The sequence below is a fragment of the Tachyglossus aculeatus genome (assembly GCF_015852505.1).
Source record: "Tachyglossus aculeatus isolate mTacAcu1 chromosome 12 unlocalized genomic scaffold, mTacAcu1.pri SUPER_6_unloc_1, whole genome shotgun sequence".
Lineage (NCBI taxonomy): Eukaryota > Metazoa > Chordata > Mammalia > Monotremata > Tachyglossidae > Tachyglossus > Tachyglossus aculeatus.
This window is the reverse complement of record NW_024044828.1, coordinates 7,968,025-7,987,932: the sequence shown is the minus strand read 5'-3', so window position 1 is coordinate 7,987,932 and position 19,908 is coordinate 7,968,025. Positions and strand designations below refer to the sequence as shown.

Genomic DNA, 19,908 nt, shown 5'->3' with positions numbered 1-19,908 from the left:
AGGTCAGCGGTGAGATAAGAGAAGATCAAGGTACAGTGAGGTATTGACAGGTTGGCATTAGAGGAGTGAAATGTGTGGGCTGGGTCGACATGGGAGAGAAGCGAGGCGAGGCAGGAGGAATGATTCTGGAGAATAGAACTATGCGGATAAGCACTTAGTACAGTGCTCTGCACACAGCGCTCAATAAATACGATTGGATGATTGCATGAATGCTGGTCATTAGTGTAGTGGACAGTATGAGCAAAAATAGAAAAGCCACCTATAACTAGTAGCTTGAAGTGACCAAAAAGATGCTGTAAATGATAGTTAAAATTGTGGTATTTATGTGCTTATTAGCTAAGTGCTGGGGTAGACACAAGATAATCAGGTCCCACATGAGGCTTACGGCCTAAGTAGGAAGAAGAACAGCTATTGAATCCCCATTTTGCAGATGAGGGAACTAAGACCCAGAGAGGTTAAGTGATTGGTCATACAGAATGTATGTGGCAGAGCTGGGATCAGAACCCAGGCCCAAGATCTTTCCACTAGGCTATGCTGCTTTCCCTGGCAAACACCAGACCTTCCAAGTCTTATATACTAGGATTATTTCCTACCAAGGTAACACTACTCAATTATGTTTTACTAATTTTGCCGTTTTGGACATAGCTTGGAGAACTCAAAGGAAAGCAGGGGTGTATAGTACCAGTCCATTTACAGCTCCACGTCACATTAAGAAAAACAAATAAAATGAGATAATTTTATAAAAGAAGATGAAGGTTGGGTATATTTTATGTTAAAAAGTTCACTAACCCTGGGCAGCAGTACTTCCCAAGCGCTTAGTACAGTGCTCAATAAATATGATTGAATGAATGAATTTATTATAACCTTTATTATAAACTTAAAATTTTATCATTCTAAATGTATTTGTTTATGATAAGAGCCAAAAATTCCAACTAGTTCAGCTTTATTTTATACATCTTTTAGCTACCTCTAGAGGAAGCTGACTGTCATTTCAATTCAATAGTTGTCACCATGAATCATACTTAGTGAATAGGAATTAAGACACTCAACTTTATTATCACTTTCTCATCATTACCTGAATTCCATCCAATTTCCACATGATAATTTTGTGCCCTGAATATCAGATAACAGTAGGTAATGAGCTATATACTTTGGCTACTTGCCTAATTTAAATTCTACAAATGTGGTTAAAGTAAATGTGTTCATTTGTTAATCAAATTAGTTATAAATTCAATGACATGGAGTACTCTCAATTCAGGGATGGAACAGATTTGACACTTTAAATCATAGTGATCTAATCATATGATTGATTTAATTGAAACAGATTTATAATTTCATGCTGATGACGAGAGTTCGGACCAGGTGATACTATTTCAAAATCAAAGTATATTCCATTTGATGATATTCGTGATTTTATGATTTCATTTTTTTTCTGATTTAACTGGGACTGTAATGTTCATTTTCAAATATAAACACTTCCCTTTTAATCAGTTTATAAACACAATTATTATTGTTTTTCTAAAGATGAATCCTGGTTGAACAGTGAGGCCATTATCTGGGACTGTAATGTTCATTTTCAAATATAAACACTTCCTTTTTAATCAGTTTATAAACACAATTATTATTGTTTTTTTAAAGATGAATCCTGGTTGAACAGTGAGGCCATTATTTATCAATAGAAATACTAGATGTAATTCTCATAATTCCTCCTTTTAATCTAGGATCATAATGCCATCATTAAAAAGTCCACCTGTGGTGAATTTTGAACTATATAAAATGCTGCTTTTTGTTTTTAAAGCTCTCAGAAGTCACCACAAATTAGATTTCTTCTCTCTGTCATTTTATAAATGGGAATCCACAGGTACTTCTGTTTTGATATACTGCAGAGGTATATGCATGCTATAATGGATAGAGCTCAGGCCTGGGAGTCAGAAGGTCATGGGCTCTAATCCCAGCTCCACCACGTATCTGCTGTGTGATCTTGGACAAGTCACTTCCCTTCTATCGGCCTTAGTTGCCTCATCTTTATAATGGGGATTGAGACTGTGATCCCTGTGTGCGACAGGGACTGTGTCCAACCCAATTTGCTTGTATCCACTCCAGTGCCTAGTACAGTGCTTTGCACATAGTAGGCACTTAAATACTATAGTTATTCTTTTTCTTATTATTACTATTCAAACACATTTGTGCCCCACAACAGCTATTCAATCCTACCTTGGAAAACACCTTTCATTCCATCATTCCATCTCTTTCTTCAGAGCCTTTTTCTCTCCTTAAGATGTATACAGCCTGTTTCAAAAACACTTCATGTTAGCAAGAATTAAAGTAAAATATATTTCTGTGGCTTCATTACCTTCTCATCAAATGTAATTTGTCTCAGAAATGTGCAGTGAAGGTAATGTTCATAGGTACATTGATCCAATTCACATATTTTTAATCGGTAGTCTGTCTGATGATCTCCTGTAGATAGAAAGGGGAAGATGTAACCTGTGCTTTCAGGGATAGCAACTTTATGTATGGATTCAGTTTCACTCCCATACTAAAAGACAGAGATGCTCCTAATGATTGACATTCCTGTGTTGTCTACAATGCAATTAGTCAATCAGTGGTATTTGAGTATGATTTTGTGCAGATCACTGCACAGTCCCAAAAGTAGGCATCTGGGTTTCCCTAACCCAGAACTCAGTCTGAGCCAGCTTCTTTGGAAATGAACTCTGGTCTGCCTTCCTAGATTGTAAACTCTTTGCATCTGTCACGGGCCCCTGGTCATACCAACCAGGACCATCCTGGACCAGGGAAGCCTCGATGAAACACAGTAAAGTCAAACCACACAACTGATCATCAAGGTTGCTGTGGAAAGTTTCTTTTTCTAGTTTTACCAATGTGCAAGGGAGTGACACATACACACTACTCACCCCCTCCACTCCACCAAGGATGCAATACCATTCTGTTTGTCAGGGGAGCCCATTCTGCCAATGCTTTTTTCTGCTGCTTCTCTGTTCTGCTTCTGCTGTGTGGAATCTTCTCACAATTCAAAGGGACCGCCTTTAATCTGCCTTGGGCATCACAGCATGGCTCTAAGTAGCAGTCATTGATTGGACCAGGCCCATTACCTGGTAGAATATGGAGAGAAGGCCATTCCTCCCTCCATGCTCTGTCCCCACAGGCCAGCAAATCACCTGTCTCAGGTAGAGGCCATCAGTGTCTTTGCCAGTCTCTTCTTGTTCAAGGGATTACAAACAGTCACTAATCAGGCAGCTTGTTGTGGGCTCACCACAGCTTCCACTTAGTCTATTGTACTTTCCAAACACCTAGTACAGTGCTCTACACTCAATAAATGCCTCATATATGCAGCATCCATGTGCATTCTGTATTCTTTCTGGTAACCCTCAAAGGTTTTTGCAAGTTACTCAGGTTTCACGAATTTATTAGTGATTTCTTTCAAGATTGAAACCTCTATCTTGATTATATTTTTTTTAAGCTCTTACTTTATGGAGTAGATCAGACCCTGACCCTGACCCTCACAGGGTTCCCAATCTGAGAGGGGAGAGAACAGGTATTTTATTCCTAGTTTGCAAATGAAGAGATGGGTGAACAGAGTTACAGGTCACTTGCCCACAATCACACAGCAGGCAGAGGGTGGACTAGGAACTAGAACTCTGATCTCCTGGCTTCCATCCTATGTTCTTTCACTAGGCCATACTACTTTCCACTCTGTGTTTATTTGTATTTCATATTTAAAGATGACATTTCTTTGAAAATTCTGTCACTTGCTAAGATTTTTTCCACGTAATAAGATCCTACCACATGGTCTGAGTGTAGTTTTTTTTTAAACCCCTACTACATTATTAGCACAAAAGCACGAGCTATTAATGTGGTAAAGGTTTTATCACATACAGGCAGTGTCTCCATTTACAAGCTTCCCTCTTGTTATCCTAGTTTCAGGAAGCTGTTTTTCAAGGGGATAAACCCATCTTGCAATTGCTGCAGGCAAAACTGGCCTGACTACAGCAGTACATTTCCCTTTACTTTAAAAGGATATTTAGTAATATTAAAAATGTTGTTGTGGGGCTCCTGCAGTTTTACAGAGGCATTATCAAGGATTGACACCAGGTATTTGGGCCCCAGATTTCTTTAGGCAATAGCCTGGACCTAGGATTCTGAAGGACCTGAATTCTAATTTTAGCCCTGTCACTTGTCTGCTGGGTGACCTTGGACAAGTCACTTAACTTCTCTGTTCCTCAGTTACCTCATTTGTAAAATGGGGATTAAGACTATGAGTCCCATGTGAGACATGGACTGTGTCCAGTTTGATCAGCTTCTATCTACCCAGTTCTTAGTACAGTGCCTGACAATTACTAAGCGCTAAACAAATACCATTAAAAAAAAATTCAGAAGCATTGTTTGATTCTACTCCTGCTACATGGCAGATGATAAAGATTCCTTAGAGGGCAATAATTATAGTGAATTTAGTTATTCCTCTCCCCTGGCGGCTACTCAGAGTCCACACTAGAAAATATTTTTTCAACAGTGACCCCAATCCCATCCACATGTCCCTGTGGCTCTCAACTGCAATAAAACTGAAGTAGCAGCAGTAGATGTAGCTTTGATTTGCTTCACTGCCAAAGAGGAGGCCGCAGATGCTGTGAACTTGTGCCAGCCAAGGTACAGTAGTAAAGTAGCCTTGGGAATTGAGAGGAAGCCAGTGAGTTGAAAAGAGAGTGTGAGTTGAGAAAAAGCAGAGAGACACCATTTAGAGAGAAGGAGCAGAAAAAATAAAGATAAAAGGAAGAGAGGAATGACTGCCTCGCCAGCCCCTCATCCCCTGAAAAAACAGAATCTGAGATTTCCAGACAAGAGGCACCATTTTCTCATTCTCATATTTGATAGATTTTAAGCTTCTTGATGGCAGGAATTATGTCTGCTAACTTTATTGTTCTTTTTCCAAGTGCATTTCATGTGTTATGCACAGAAAAAAGGCTCAATACATTTTATTGATTGATAGATTAATGTGGCCTTTAGTCTCCTGGTATCCAGAAAAGATGGGTTCCACCAATCTCCATTAAGCTATACGGTGATAAAGAAGATACCCTGAAGGGAACATGGACTGAACCACCAAAAAATTTATATAGAATTAGCTCAACAGTGGGAATTTAGTTTCACCAGGTGCATATGCTAACTAGCACAGAGTGTGCCACTTGTGAAAACATACATCATATGTTTAACATCTTTAGTTCATGTGTTATAACTGTGGAACCAAAGCCTAGCCTCAAATTTAGTGAATGTGCATGAGCGGCATGTGTACAATTGTGTGTATACATTTTTTCTATCTGCACACCCTGCCTGCAATATTGGGCTTCAGTCAACACATCTCATTGACTATATTAGTTTCTTTCCTCAGGTTCTTTTCTAATGTCTTTACGACCAATCATTTTCTCCTGTTCTTTTGAACCTCATGGCTTGGCTCTTTTAGCTTTTCCAAAACTTGATAATGTTAGTAGCGATGATAATAATAATAATAATAATAATAATAATAATAATAATAATGGCATTTGTTAAGCACTTACTATGTGCAAAGCACTGTTTTAAGCCCTGGGGGGGATGCAAGGTAATCAGGTTGTCCCACACGGGGCTCACACTCCCACATGGAAGTCAGTTTAGAAAAGTCAGAAAGGGAGGAGGGGGCACTTTTCAAGAAACTCCAGTGGTTGCCCATCCACTTCCTCTTCAACCAAAAACTCCTCCCCATTGGCTTTAAAGCACTCAATCACCTTGCCCTTTCAATCTCACCTCGTTTGTCTCCTAATGCAACCCAGCCCACACAGTTTGCTCCACTAATGCTAACCTTCTCACTTCTCACTTGACCTCATCGATCTCGCTGTCAATCTCTCGTCCACATCCTGTTTCTGCCCTGAAATGCCATCCTTCATCAAATCCAATAGACAATTACTCTCCCCCACTTCAAAGTTTAGTGAAGGCACATCTCCTTCAGGAGGCCTTCCCAGACTCAGCCCCCCTTTCCTCTTCTCCCACTCCCTTCTGTGTCACCCTGACCTGCTCTCTTTGTTCATCCCCCCTCCCAGTCCCACAGCACTTATGTATATATTGTACTTTATGTATTTATATTAATGTCTGTCTCTTCCAATCTAGAGTTTAAGCTCATTGTGGGCAGGGAATGTGTCTGCTTATGTTGTATTTTACTCTCCCAAGCGCTTAGTACAGTGTTCTGCACTCAATAAATATGATTGAATTTATTAAATAAATTTATATACTGTAAGCTCAAGTTTTGCCCCTCTATGAATATTTGTGAAGAAAGTGTGCAAGTGATTCTGTAAGGGTCCTTAAAGGTGGAAAATATAATGCCTACCATGTTCTCAACAGTTGGCATTTAACATATTACCCCTTGTTTGAAACTGAGGAAACAAGTGAATTTGTGGGGATGGTGCAAATCTTTAATTCCAGCTTCAATTTCCTTTCAATATTCATCAGTGCCAATATCCAGTGGCAGTTAGAGTATGGGAATACAGAAAGACTGATGTCAGTTTGATCGGTTAATTGTGGAAATATTGTTTTGCCAAAGCACCTTTGGTAGTAAATAACTTCAAGATAGTATAAATATTTTATGGAACCACCTATTCTTAACTTATAGGAAAAACGTGGTGAGAAATCATCTAGGTGAAGTGCAAGGCTTAATTTTTTTATTTTTAATTACTCTACAGAAGTGAATGGAATGATCAGTTTAAAGTTTTATAATATTCCCTCTCATGTGTAACCAACCTAAAATTCACAACTACAGACCTGAGTGTTAGTGGAAAATGAATTTTTTAACCCCTCCCTAGAGGGCATTATTTTGCGTGCCCTTTTTTGCTTTGATGTACGGTGCTGCCTTCCAGGCAATTTTCCTCCCACCCAAAATGCTAGATTTTTCAAATGTGTGAAAGCAAGAGGTTGAAATATTAGCCATAAGGGACTAAAATGGAAAAGATATACTATAAAAACTGTAAGAGTGTCATAATAGCATCCATAGCCTTCAGTTTAAAAAATAAATGATTGCTGAATTACCTTTTATTGAGTCATAATGAATTTCCTAGTGTTTGCATCATAATCAGACTTTAGGTGAACTTTAAAACCCAGGTATCTGAAAACTTTTTGACTATCTAAGGAGAGGCTCAGATTCATCTTGTATAATTCCTGTCAATGATTTCATTTCATTTATCTAACATCTGATACAATTCAATATGTTGAGAAGCAGCGTAGCATAGTGGAAAGAAAACAGGATTGGAAGTTGGGAGATCTGGGTTCTAAATCCTGGCTCTGACTTTGCCTGCTGTGTGATCTTAGGTAAAGTCATTAACTTCTCTGAGCCTTGATCCCTCATCCAGTCAATGGAGATTAAATATGTGTTCTTGAACACCTTCAGAATTGTGAGTCCCATGTCGGATAGGAACTGTGTCTGATCAGTTATTCAGTCATTCATACTTATTGAGCACTTACTGTGTGCAGAACACTGTACTAAGCTCTTGGAAGGTACAGTATGACAGTCGATAGACACAATCCCTTACCACAATGAGTTTACAGTCTAATCCAGTTGTAACTATTTTAGTGATTTGCCCAATGTTGGACACAATGTTAGTGTTTAACAGGTATCACTATCATCATCAGAGAAGCAGTGTGGCTCAGTGGAAAGAGCCCGGGCTTTGGAGTCAGAGGTCATAGGTTCAAATCCCCACTCCACCACTTATCAGCTGCGTGACTTTGGGCAAGTCACTTAACTTCTCTGGGCCTCAGTTTCCTCATCTGTAAAAGAGGGATTAAGACTGTGAGCCCCACGTGGGACAACCTGATCACCTGGTATCACCCCAGCACTTAGAACAGTGCTTTGCACATAGTAAGCGCTTAACAAATGCCGTCATTATTATTATTATTATTATTATCATAATTATTTTTACAAATAGGAGGAGGAGGAGGAGGGATGTCAGATACGGTAGCTGAAGAATTAAGATACTCCAAGAGATTTCTGTTCATGAAATTTCATGGTCTCCAAGTTTGGTATTCATTTTCAGGCATTTGTTCATTTTTGATAGTGACAGGGAACAAGGTAGCTTGTTTGTTATTGCTTGGCAAAGGAGCAGAATTAAAAACTAAACAGGCTTAAAGCAACAGTGATCAGGTTGTTTTGTCTCTAGAAATGTTTTGAATAAAAAATCTAAGTGAAACCTTCAATATTATGTAACAAAACAAGGTTATATTTTTTATTTTAATGCATGTACAGAATAATGACATTAATTAAGCACTTACAATGTGTAGACCACTGTACTAAGTGATGGGGAGAGGTAGTAAATAAGCTACTCTATTTACTAAGTACTTTCAGTGTAACAGGCCCCATATGCTATGAACATTTTGGCAGGTACTAGATAATCAGATCCCATACAGTCCCTGATCTCACTTCTAAGAAGTAGGGAGATCAAGTGTCTTACTCTCATATTGCAGATATGGGAGTTAAAGTCATATCCTGACTTTCCCAAGTTTATATGGTGGTAGAGATGGAATTTGAACTCAGAGCTCCTGACTCCCCCCAGTTCCATGTTCTTACCACTAGGTCATGCTGCCTTTTTTAATGTACAAGGACTATTGATTTGGAACAGTCTGTGACCCATAAAAGAAGCACAACCTAAAAGTAAGGTTCTCAGGCACAGATACCCAGGGAAAAATAATAGAGTAAATTCAATAAAGGCAACATCAGTTATCAACAGTAAGAATAGCAGTACATTACTGCTAGGAGAGAATTCTTTCAGGCTCCAGGCTTCTCAGTACTCCAGGCATGATGGTTTCAACTGTATGACATTCCCAATGATCAGGAGTGGCTTCTTCTCCACTCCTCAGAAGAGTGGAAGGTCCTTCCCCCTGAAATGATGGGTGGGGATGGAGGGAATCACCTTAGGAAGAGCTTGTGATAATGTAATCCAGGATTCCTTTTTCTTAATCAAGGCAGAAGAAAGGTAATTTATATGCAATTGAGAGACTTCATTAATTATGCATTTATAACATTGTGATTGAGATCATTTATACATTGGAGCAGTAACTGAGTGCAGTCATGAAACAAGTACTGTATAAACTGGAGGGTAGATGCACATTTTAGAGTACGTCTGATGTACTCTGAAAATAAGGTAGATGATACAAAGCCTCCATGGTTCACAATTATTGGCTTGACTTTAACATATTTTCATTCTTCTGAACTTTTTTATATATATTAGATATCTATATATCTATATAGATATAAACTGGTATTGTAAAGTTGCATGTTGCATCATCATCATCATCAATCGTATTTATTGAGCACTTACTGTGTGCAGAGCACTGTACTAAACGCTTGGGAAGTACAAGTTGGCAACATATAGAGACAGTCCCTACCCAATAGTGGGCTCACAGTCTAAAAGGGGGAGACAGAGAACAAAACCAAACATACTAACAAAATAAAATAAATAGAATAGATATGTACAAGTAAAATAAATAAATAAATAGAGTAATAAATATGTACAAACATATATAAATATATACCGGTGCTGTGGGGAAGGGAAGGAGGTAAGATGGGGGATGGAGAGGGGGACAAGGGGGAGAGGAAGGAAGGGGCTCAGTCTGGGAAGGCCTCCTGGAGGAGGTGGAGTCTCATGTTTTTATGTTATTTGATTTGAATTTGACCTTTTTTTAATGTGGGAAGGGGGTAGTTAAGCTACAGAGGGAAAATATGTTTTTCCCTCCTCCCATTCCTGATGCCTAGGGATATGACCTGTAATAGCTCAATCTGTCTGTCTGCCTGCATCTCTCTCTCTCTCTCTCTCTCTCTCTCTCTCTCTCTCTCTCTCTCTCTCTCTCTCTCTCTCCTCTCTCTACCTCACCCTCCATTCATGTGTATGTATGTATACATGTGTGTTTATATATATATATATATATGTATGTATGTATAACTCAATCAATCCATAATAATAATCACTTATTATGTGCACTTGGGATAGTACAATGCAACATAATTAGTAGACATGTTCCCTGCCCAAAATGAACATACAGTGGAGTCAGTGGGTTCTAATCCCAGCTCCGCCACTTGTCAACTGTGTGACTTGGGGCAAGTCACTTCACTTTTCTGGGCCTCAGTTCCCTCATCTGTCAAATGGGAATTAAGACTGTGAGTCCCACATGGGACAACCTGATTACCTTGTATCTACACCCAGTGCTTACAACAGCATGGGCTTTGGAGTCAGAGGTCATGGGTTCAAATTCTGGCTCCGCCAATTGTCAGCTCTGTGACTTTGGGCAAGTCACTTAACTTCTCTGGGCCTCAGTTACCTCATCTATAAAATGGGGATTAAGACTGTGAGGCCCCCGTGGGACAACCTGATCACCTTGTAACCTCCCCAGCACTTAGAACAGTGCTTTGCATATAGTAAGTGCTTAATAAATGTCATTATTATTATTATAAATATATATGTGAGTGCATGTGTGTGTGTGTGCACATTCATGTGTGCATATGTACTGTATACAGTTATGTGACTTCTTTGGGTTCAAAAGTCTTGACACTTGTATAAGTGTGTGTGAGTTTGAGACACGTGGCTAATGAGATACTAATAATCACTTCTGCCTTGGTGCCTCTAAGCAATGTTTCTTTCTGCCTTGTTGCATTCATTAGTCATGGCACCTGGCACCAGTTTAATCCCTCCCCCTGAACCCTGACAACTGTCCCATCACTCCTCTAAACTAGGAAACTAGGAATTAGGAAATGGAAATCACCTTACACACTGGAGGAGTAGGTAGCTTTCAGCTAACTCATTTCTGGAAAGCTCAATAGAGACAGCAAGTGTGCCAAAGGCAATAAGAGGGGGATTGCCACCCTGCATCACTCCTCTTCTACCCTCCCTGGCCTACCCCAGCTTAATGATTTTTTGAAGCTGTTTCCCCAAACAGCAGGGAGACAAATAGGAACTGTAGCCCACTGTTCACCTCACCTGGGCAGAGTGAAGAGCTATGATAGCAACCTGGTTTTCCTGTGTGGTGAGTGGGAAGAGGAGAGCCAAGGAGGTGAATTCACTCTGGTGTTATATGGTAATTGTCAAAGTATGCCTCTCTATTCACATGGGTTATAAGCAAAAATCAATCAATCAATCATATTTATTTAGCGCTTACTGTGTGCAGAGCACTCGTCTGTTTTTCAGCTGGTTGGACCTATAGTAAGGATTTCCCAGTGTATATTGCTGCATGATTCTTACTCTAGCCACTGGAGAGTGTTGGTAAAAAAATAAATGGTCTTTTAAATGTCCCTTTGTTCTCCTGTAATAATTTGGCTTTCTCCAGATAGTTTTTCAGAAAATTTTGATGTCACTGTTAGTATGGAGGGTCAGGTTTATAGCGTTTAGCTTATTTATGAATATGGAACCATTATACAATTTAAATTGGTGTCCTGTGGGTTTTCACTTATTTAAGATCAGATATGCAGGGACTCACTACCCTCTGTCAGAAATAGCTTGGAGTAGTAGTAAGACTCTGTTGGAGGGAACTCAAAGGCCAGGTGGTAACGCTCCCTTGGACAGAGTGACTATTTACAGTTTGCAGAACTGCAAACCCTTTTCTGATGAACACATGCATCTGCTAGCATTTATGAGCTACATGCCCTGCTTTCTCTCAAACTTGGTGAGGCCCACTGGACGTCTTCTGTATGTTAGACTGAAATCCAAGTCATAGTCTACCTTGACTGCTAGTGTGATGCCTTGTAAATTTAAACCACATTGCTTAAGCAGAAATTGCAGCTGTTAAAACACAGATAATGCAAAGCCAGAATAAATAGTGCCCAGCATTCTCAGTACAGCTAAGCACAACACCTCACGTTGCATGAACCATAAAAGCGATTAATTGTGGGTCACTGAGAGAGTCATTATGATTCAGGTTTGCTGGTTTGTTTTGTTGTTTAATTTTATTTAGTGAAAGAATATCATGTTATTGCCTATTAAAGTTTTTTTTTATTGGATTATAGATTGGATTAAATGCACAGGAGTTAGCCCAGTATTTGAAATTTACAATAAATTCTGGAGGAAGATTTACTTTGAAATGGTCGGTCCGGCTGATAACTTTCTGGATTTGAATAATAATAATAATAATAATAATGGCATTTATTAAGTGCTGACTATGCAAAGCACTGTTCTAAGCGCTGGTGAAATTATTACAAGGTGATCAGGTTGTCCCACAGGGGCTCACAGTCTTAATCCCCATTTTACAGATGAGATAACTGAGGCACAGAGAAGTTAAGTGACTTGCCCAAAGTCACACAGCTGACAGTTGGCATAGCTGGGATTTGAACCCATGACCTCTGACTCCAAAACCTGTGCTTTTTCCACTGAGCCATGCCAAGACCAAAAATTTGAATTACCAATTTCTGTGACCACTTAAAATCAGTTCTGTCTTTTATAAGAGTTTACCATGAATTTATTTTGAAAGTTTGAGACACGCATGAAAATGATTTGAAACTACATGAAAAGTTCAGGAATGAATTAAGGTGTATTTCTATGAATCATCAAAGCATAGAATGCAGGCGTTCCCAACATTATTTTAAAGTTTTTATTCATTTTCCAATCCAGTTTTACTCATCCAGTAGTAGGGTTAGTATTATCAATGCCATCTCTGTTATCAGACACTAACCTAATGATTAAGGAATTTAAGTTTTGTCTATACTCTAAGCGGCCATGGTAAAATCAGAGGTTCCTTTGCCAATTTCATTTTACCAATGGGCAATAGGCAAGCCGAGTAGGAGACTTGTGCAGTGTTACCTACCAAGATGTTTATAGTGATTAGTGTCAAACTCATAATTCCAGATTCATGTTTCAAAGAAATACTCAATAATGAGGGCCCATTTACAACTGTATGAAAATGATATAGATGAGATAAGAAAATCACTAACTTAACAAGTGAAAAATCCTCACATCTGGAACAGTCCTGGATATAAACATACTAGATGGTACTCTGTGCTCCAAGCTTGGACCAGTAACCAACTACCTGCTTACTCCCCCACTGGCTCCAATTCCCACTCCCTCCCTGGCTGCTGCTCTAGTTCTCCTCTTTCATATCTGCTTCCCTGCTTCCACATACGTGTCCTTATAAACATCCCTCCCTGCTTCAGACTCAGTTCCCCTTCCACTCAACGGCAGATCGATTAAGCTTAAAGGCCATTCTGCAAGTTAAGTAGTGATGACTATAGTTTCCTCTACATCCACTATCCACTAGTACATCCACTAGTGACTAGTGAAGGAAGTTAAGATCCTTAAGAGAAAAGCATTCCATCCTCTCAATAAACTTGAAAGAGGATGGAAAAGTTGTGATAGAGCCTTAGCCACTTGTACACAACTGCCCCATTCTTTTTTATTCCAACAGTGTTCCTTGACTTCGTACTATTTTGGTAATACTGCCCATCACTCAGTTTTCCCAAGATGCAGTGCAGGGGAAAAGCGGAGTTAGGCCATTAGAGTAGACAATGCACATAGAATAAGGCATTCACAGAGTATAATCCCTCTAGAGAAAGGGAGAGCACGCTGGCAATTAGCACATACATGTATGTCATCAACTGAGGATTTGTAGTAAATAAATAATTTGCAATACATTATTTTCGGTGCTATGAAGGCACTGATAGAAAGTCTACTTCCAGCTGTTAGAAGTTGCTAGAAAAACAAAGTTTACTGACTAATGGAGAATGTAGAAGCACAATTTTTCCGAATGGTCTACTCTAACCTACAAAATGGATGGCAGACTTAATGAGGTTTCACTGGAAAATTCAGACCTTAAGGAGACCTTTCAGCCTGTGAATTCACTGGGGATTTGTATAGCCCTTGTGTGAGCCGGTTTATGAATTTTTTTTCTGACTAATGCTTGAATTAGGAGTCTGAGGAATGGGTATTTTTAATTCATGTTTTTATTTTTAATAGTGCGTTAGCTTTCCTGTTAAGCCCTAAAAGTGAAGTATCTACCCTGGTGACGTGTTTACTTACTTGGTATTTTGTATAGTTGTGAGTGTCTGGTGTATCCTCTTTTGTTCTGTCAATGAGATGTGTTCATTAGGACATTTTAAATAATATGAATCTGTCAGTAACTTCTCAGTGATTATAGGTGTGTCATATTGGAAAAAAAAAAAATCTCATCCTAAAGTCCAGTGCTGAGACACCATATAACTTCAAGTACATTTCTGCTTGAGGCAGACATTTTTGAAGGGGTAGCTGGAGGAAGGAAATTATTTTGTTGAAAAGTATGTTTTTGACTTAAATTGAAGCCTGATTTCATTTACCAATCTGACTATCCATAGTGTTTTATTGAGCCCTGACTGTGGGCAGAGCACTGTGTTAAATGCTTGGAAGAGCACAATAGAATCAGTAGTATAGTCCCTGTCTTCAAGGAGTTTACAATCTAGTGAAGGATACAGACATAAAAATCATTTACAAATACAAAGAAGGAAAAGGGCATATGTCTATGAATTAGTACTTAAGCAACAGGGTTTCTCAAATAAGTGTCTTAGTGCTCTGGGAAGCTTTGAGTTCCCTAGGGGTTAGGTAGCCAGATGTGTAGAAAAGGCAGGTGCAGGTGCAGGTTAGTTTAGAAATTCAGTGGAGAAGACTTCCTGGAGAAGATGTGACTTTATTGAAGATGGAGAATTGTGTTAAGTTGTGTTTAAAGGGGAGGTAGGTACGGGACATGGGGAAGGTCGTGAAAATAAAGTTTGCAATGGAAGAGGTAAAAAAACAGGCACTGTAAATTGATTAACCAGATAAAAGTACAGTGTTCATTTTTTTGTTTACTGAACTACTTTGATTACCATTATGAATTTCACTCCAAGAGTTCTAGGTTCCATTCATAAAGTGGTTTTATTAAATCTGGCAGCACCTGGGTGACACTAACACCTCACACTTGTTTTACAAAGAGGGTAACCAAGAAGTTAGGGTATGAGCTCAAGGTCACACATACAATCTGAGCTGAACTGTTACAAGATAGTTATTCCCTTTAGCACAGTACACCCGGTTATGTTGAAACTTGTACTTTAACTATGAAATTTGGATATAACACAGTGGAAGAATTAGAGAACATTCTTTCTGCAGTCCAAGTCTGTTCTAACATGATCCACAAGTTGGTGCAGGCAACTTTGGGGTAGGAACAAACAGGTGTGTGCATGCAAATGGCTTTGATCCAGATGTGATGCTACTTTGTTTTCCAACCTCTGCCTCAGCCTGGCTTTAATGATACCATAAAATAGTTCATGTTTCTTTGTATTTATGTTCATGAGTGCTACAGTGATATCCAAGGGTACACAAACATTCTTTTAGCAGTTGGCAAAATGGTAATTAGGAACTTGTACCAAAGCATCAGCCATGGTGATGTATTGGAACCATATACCTCCTAGTCAGACAGTCAATCATATTTATTGAGTGCTTGCTGTATGCAGAGCACTGTACTAAGCGCTTGGAAGAATACAATTCAACAAAAATGCCCACTGAATCAATGGTTTCTGTAATGTGATTTTTCCATACATGTTCTTCAAGAAAATATTCCATGATATAGAAGGACTCCTCATTCAATTTTATATACATTTTTTAAATAATTGGCAATAAATTTTGAGTTACTTTATTAATCAGTTGAACTCTACACATTTTATGCCCTCGCACATTGCTGTTTTCAGGAAAAGTAACAGCATAGTTCACCTGAATGGAAAATCAATAATTTGGGGTTCTCCCTGTGAACCCTCTGGGACAGACTGGTGTCAGAAGTGTGGGTAGAAATTAGCTAGTTTGTTTTTCAACATAAATATTTCAGAGAATTTTAGGTGAATCAGAAGTCACAATCGCACAAATATGTATCCTGTTGGTATTGCATATATTGACCAGTAAAAGAAACATTTTTCCCAAATGAATCATGTATGATATGGTATGTATATATTTACATTGGATTTTGTGTCTCTTTCTTTTCCAGAATCATATATTTCAGCTGGAATCAAATAGATATGAGAAAGGAAGAGGCAGATGTCCATTTGACCCCAGTTCCTCCTTCAGTTCTACTTTAATTGGTAATTATCTTTCTCTCAATCTTCTGGGTGTTATCTGCCTGCCCTCAGAGCCTGTTTCTTTAGTTTTGCAAGGTGTTGTCAGCAAATCTTAACCACCTTCGACCTGTCAGGTTTTTCTAATGGTGCTCCTGCATTAATATTAAATTACAGCCAGAGTTCTTTGGAACAGCTGGGTCCCTAAGAGTGAACAGATGTTACACTGGCATGTCACTCTGCAAGGAAAATGAGCTGACACTCAATTTTGAGGTACTGATCCTTTTTGTTTTTTGGATAAATGCCAAAACCCATCCATGGCAGGGTTTTTTTTAATTATTATTTTATCTACCCTGAATAGCATTTAATTTTGGAAATTACTAAAAGAAATGAAGGACATCTTTAGAGACGTGGAAGAGCTCATGGATGTTTCATGGCAAAAATCCTTCATATTTTGTGAACATGGTGTTTTTTAGTAAGCATTAACATTTGTCTGATATTGTCATTAAAATCATACACACAAAAGGAGGCCAATGTTCAAGCCCGGACATTAGCTGTAATTTATGCTAATGTCATTCTCCCATACTAGATTTTAAATTCCTCCCTCAAAGCTTCCCCATCTCTTGCCCCTTAATGACTTGGGTGTGATCTCCCTAAAATTTCCCCTGCTCCTCTCCAGTCCCTCCTTCAATGTACTACTTCTTTACCCTCCCATCTTCCGCAGTAATATCTCAGGAGGAGAACTACTGCCTTCTCTCAAAATCTACCCATCCATCTGCACTTCCAACCCCCTCCCTTCTTCCCTCTCTGACCGCCTTTTTCAACTGTTCACTCTCTAATTATTTTTTCCCTCTACCTCTTACTATTCCTCTCCAAATTCCTTCAATGAACTGTCTCCACCCAATCTCCACTTCCTCTCCTCCAAATTTCTTTGTGATCTCCTGCAATCTAGCTTCCACTCCCTTCACTCTATAGAAACTGCCCTCTCAATGGTCACCAATGATCTCCTTCATGCCAAATCCAACAGCTTCTACTCTGTCCTAATATTTCTCAATCTGTCAGCTGCCTTCAACACTATTGACCAGCTCCTTCTCGTGGAAACCTTATCCAACTCTGGCTCCATTGACACCCTCCTCTCCTGGTTTCTCTCATATTTCTCTGCCACTCATTCTCAGTCTCTTTTGCAGGCTCCTCCACTGCTTCCCATCTATTAATTGAGGCTCAATTCTGAGTCCCCTCCTATTTTTCATCTATGCCCATTCCCTTGGAGCCTTCAACTACCGTTACCAAGAGTATGATTCCAAATCTACGTGTCTAGCCCTGATCTCTCTCCTTTTCTGAAGTTTCACATTACCTCCTGCCTTCAGGACAGCTCTATGTCATTGTCCTGCTGACACAAATATAACATGTCCAAAACAGAACTCCTTATCTTTCCACCCAAATCCTGGCCCCTCCATGACTTTCCCATCACTGTAGACAGCACTACCATCCTTCCTGTCTCCCAAGCCCAAAACCTAGGTGTTATCCTCAACTCATCTTCTCATTAAATCCATATAGTTAATCTGTCACCAAATCCTGTCACTTCAACCTTCACAGCATTGCTAAAATCCTTCTTTTCCTCTTCTTCCTAATCACTGTCCCGTTAACCCAAGCACTTATCCTATTCCTCGTCGACTACTGTCTCTCCACACTCCAGTCTATACTTCACTCTGCTCCCTGGCTCATTTTTCTACAAAACCATTCAGTCCCTGTTTCCCACTCCTCAAGAACATCCAATGTCCACCCACCTCTGCATCAAAATGAAACACCCTACCATAGAGTTTAAAGCACTCAATCACCTTGCCCCCTTCTACCTCACCTCACTGCCTTCTTACTACAACCCAGCCCACATATTTTGGTCCTCTGTTGCCAACATTCTCACTGTACTTTAGTCTCATCTATCTCACTGACAACCTCTCACCCACATCCCACCTCTGGCCTGTAATGCCCTCCATCTTCACCTCTGACAGATGATCACTCTGCCCAGCTTCAGAGCCTTACTAAAAATACATCTCCTGGAGCCTTCTCCAACTAAACCCTCATTTCCACTTCTCCCACTCCCTTCTGTGTCACCTCGCATTTGGATTTGCACCTTTTATTCACACCTCCCTCTGCCCCATAGAACTTATGTACAAATCTGTACTGTATTTATATTAGTGTCTCTAGACTATAAGGTTGTTGTGAGTAGGGAACATGTCTACCAATTCTGTTATATTGTGCTCTCCCAAGTGCATAGTACAGTGCTCTGTGCATGGTAAGTGCTCACTGAATACGATTGATTGATTCCTCGAGAGCAGAGATCATTTCTACCAACACTACTGTAACGTCCTAAGCTCTGAGTACAGTGCTCTGCATATAGTAATAGCTCAATAATTCTGTTGATTGATTGATTGATTTGTTGTGAAGTTTAAACTGGTATAAATCTTGAGGTATTGAAGATTTGCTTCTTGTAACAGAAAATTTTGAAAATAACCTGAACAGTGTAATTTTGAACTAGTGAATTCAACTAAAATGATTTTCTAACTCTTCACCTGCACCCTTCAAACCTCAATATATTTTTCCTCTACTTTGCACAACAATACCTTTTACAAATGGTTCAAATCAAGAAAAATAGTAATTTCTATGTGGAAAAGTTGAAAGTTAGCTAAATCTCCCTGGTTTATGGTTCTGAACCTGAACTTAGTCATTAACCTGAATATTCTGGATTTCAAATTCAGTCCTTAACCTGCACATTCTGGATCTAAAAATCAGTCCTTAACATATTCTGGATTTGGAACCCAGTCTTAGCCTGCATATCCTTGGATTTGAAACTCAGTCCTTAGCCTGCATATTTTGGATGTGAAACTATTCACGTGAGGTTTCAAATTTACATGGTTGGTCTTAATTTACTGAAGATACATTTACACCATTAAGTAATTGGTGGAAAAAATGTTTGGGTGGAACTCAAGATGATACGACAACCATGAAAAACTACTGCACATGTTACTCCCTAAACAATTAAAATTGATCCTATAGACTCACTCTGGATAAGAAAAAAGATACAGCTTAAATAGGGTTACACATTCCATTACCAGAATGTTTTGAAAAGTATGTTAAAACATCAAGGCATTTAATGTGCTTACTAAAAAGACATTAGTGTGCGTATCTTTTTTTACTACCACTTCAGAAAGGTTTTCTGTAAATGCTATGTACCTTACATCTCATTAGCTTCAATGTTTTGATAAATCTTAGAACTTTGAAATAATGTTTTGATTGTACTTTTACTTATCATAACACTCAAAATCTTTCACACTGAGGAAAATATTGCAATTTGACCTGAAATTTGCTATTCCACCCACGATCTGGAAGAAGAATGATAATTCTCTTCATTTTCCATAAATAAAATCTCCCTTTTGTATTATTGTATGACTATTGAAGGCAGTGGGGATGACTTGTAGATGTATTTTGTATTTTTCTGTTTGAATTAGAGCTAGTGTAGTCCATTGATTCATGTTCTATCAATTAAGAGTGTTGTTAAGTTTTATAACTGGAGATAGAACATCACATCTCTAGGTGACCTTGGACAAGTCAGTTAATTTCTCTGGGCCTCAGTTTTCCCATCTGCATAATGGAGATTCAGTATCTGTTTTCCCTCCTTCCTAGATTTTGAGCCCCAGGTAGGACAGGTACTGTCTCCAACATAATTACTTTGTATCTACCCCAGCACTTAATATAGTGCTTAACACAAAGTATTTAATCAATACCAAAGTTATTATTATTACTTCTTTTGGAATTTAACTTGGTTCTGATGACTCATGTGATTAGAATCATGTAAT

At 38.9% G+C, this 19,908-nt stretch overlaps 1 protein-coding gene across 2 annotated transcripts in view; it reads left to right on the top strand.

The window, feature by feature from the left end:
- Nucleotides 1-19,908, top strand: part of SEMA3E (semaphorin 3E) — a 192,347-nt gene that overhangs the window by 131,020 nt on the left and 41,419 nt on the right. For both annotated transcript variants that reach the window (XM_038741276.1, XM_038741275.1), the window contains exon 5: nucleotides 15,988-16,081. In XM_038741276.1, coding sequence (XP_038597204.1) covers nucleotides 15,988-16,081 — 94 coding nt within the window. The remainder of the gene's footprint in view (nucleotides 1-15,987; nucleotides 16,082-19,908) is intronic.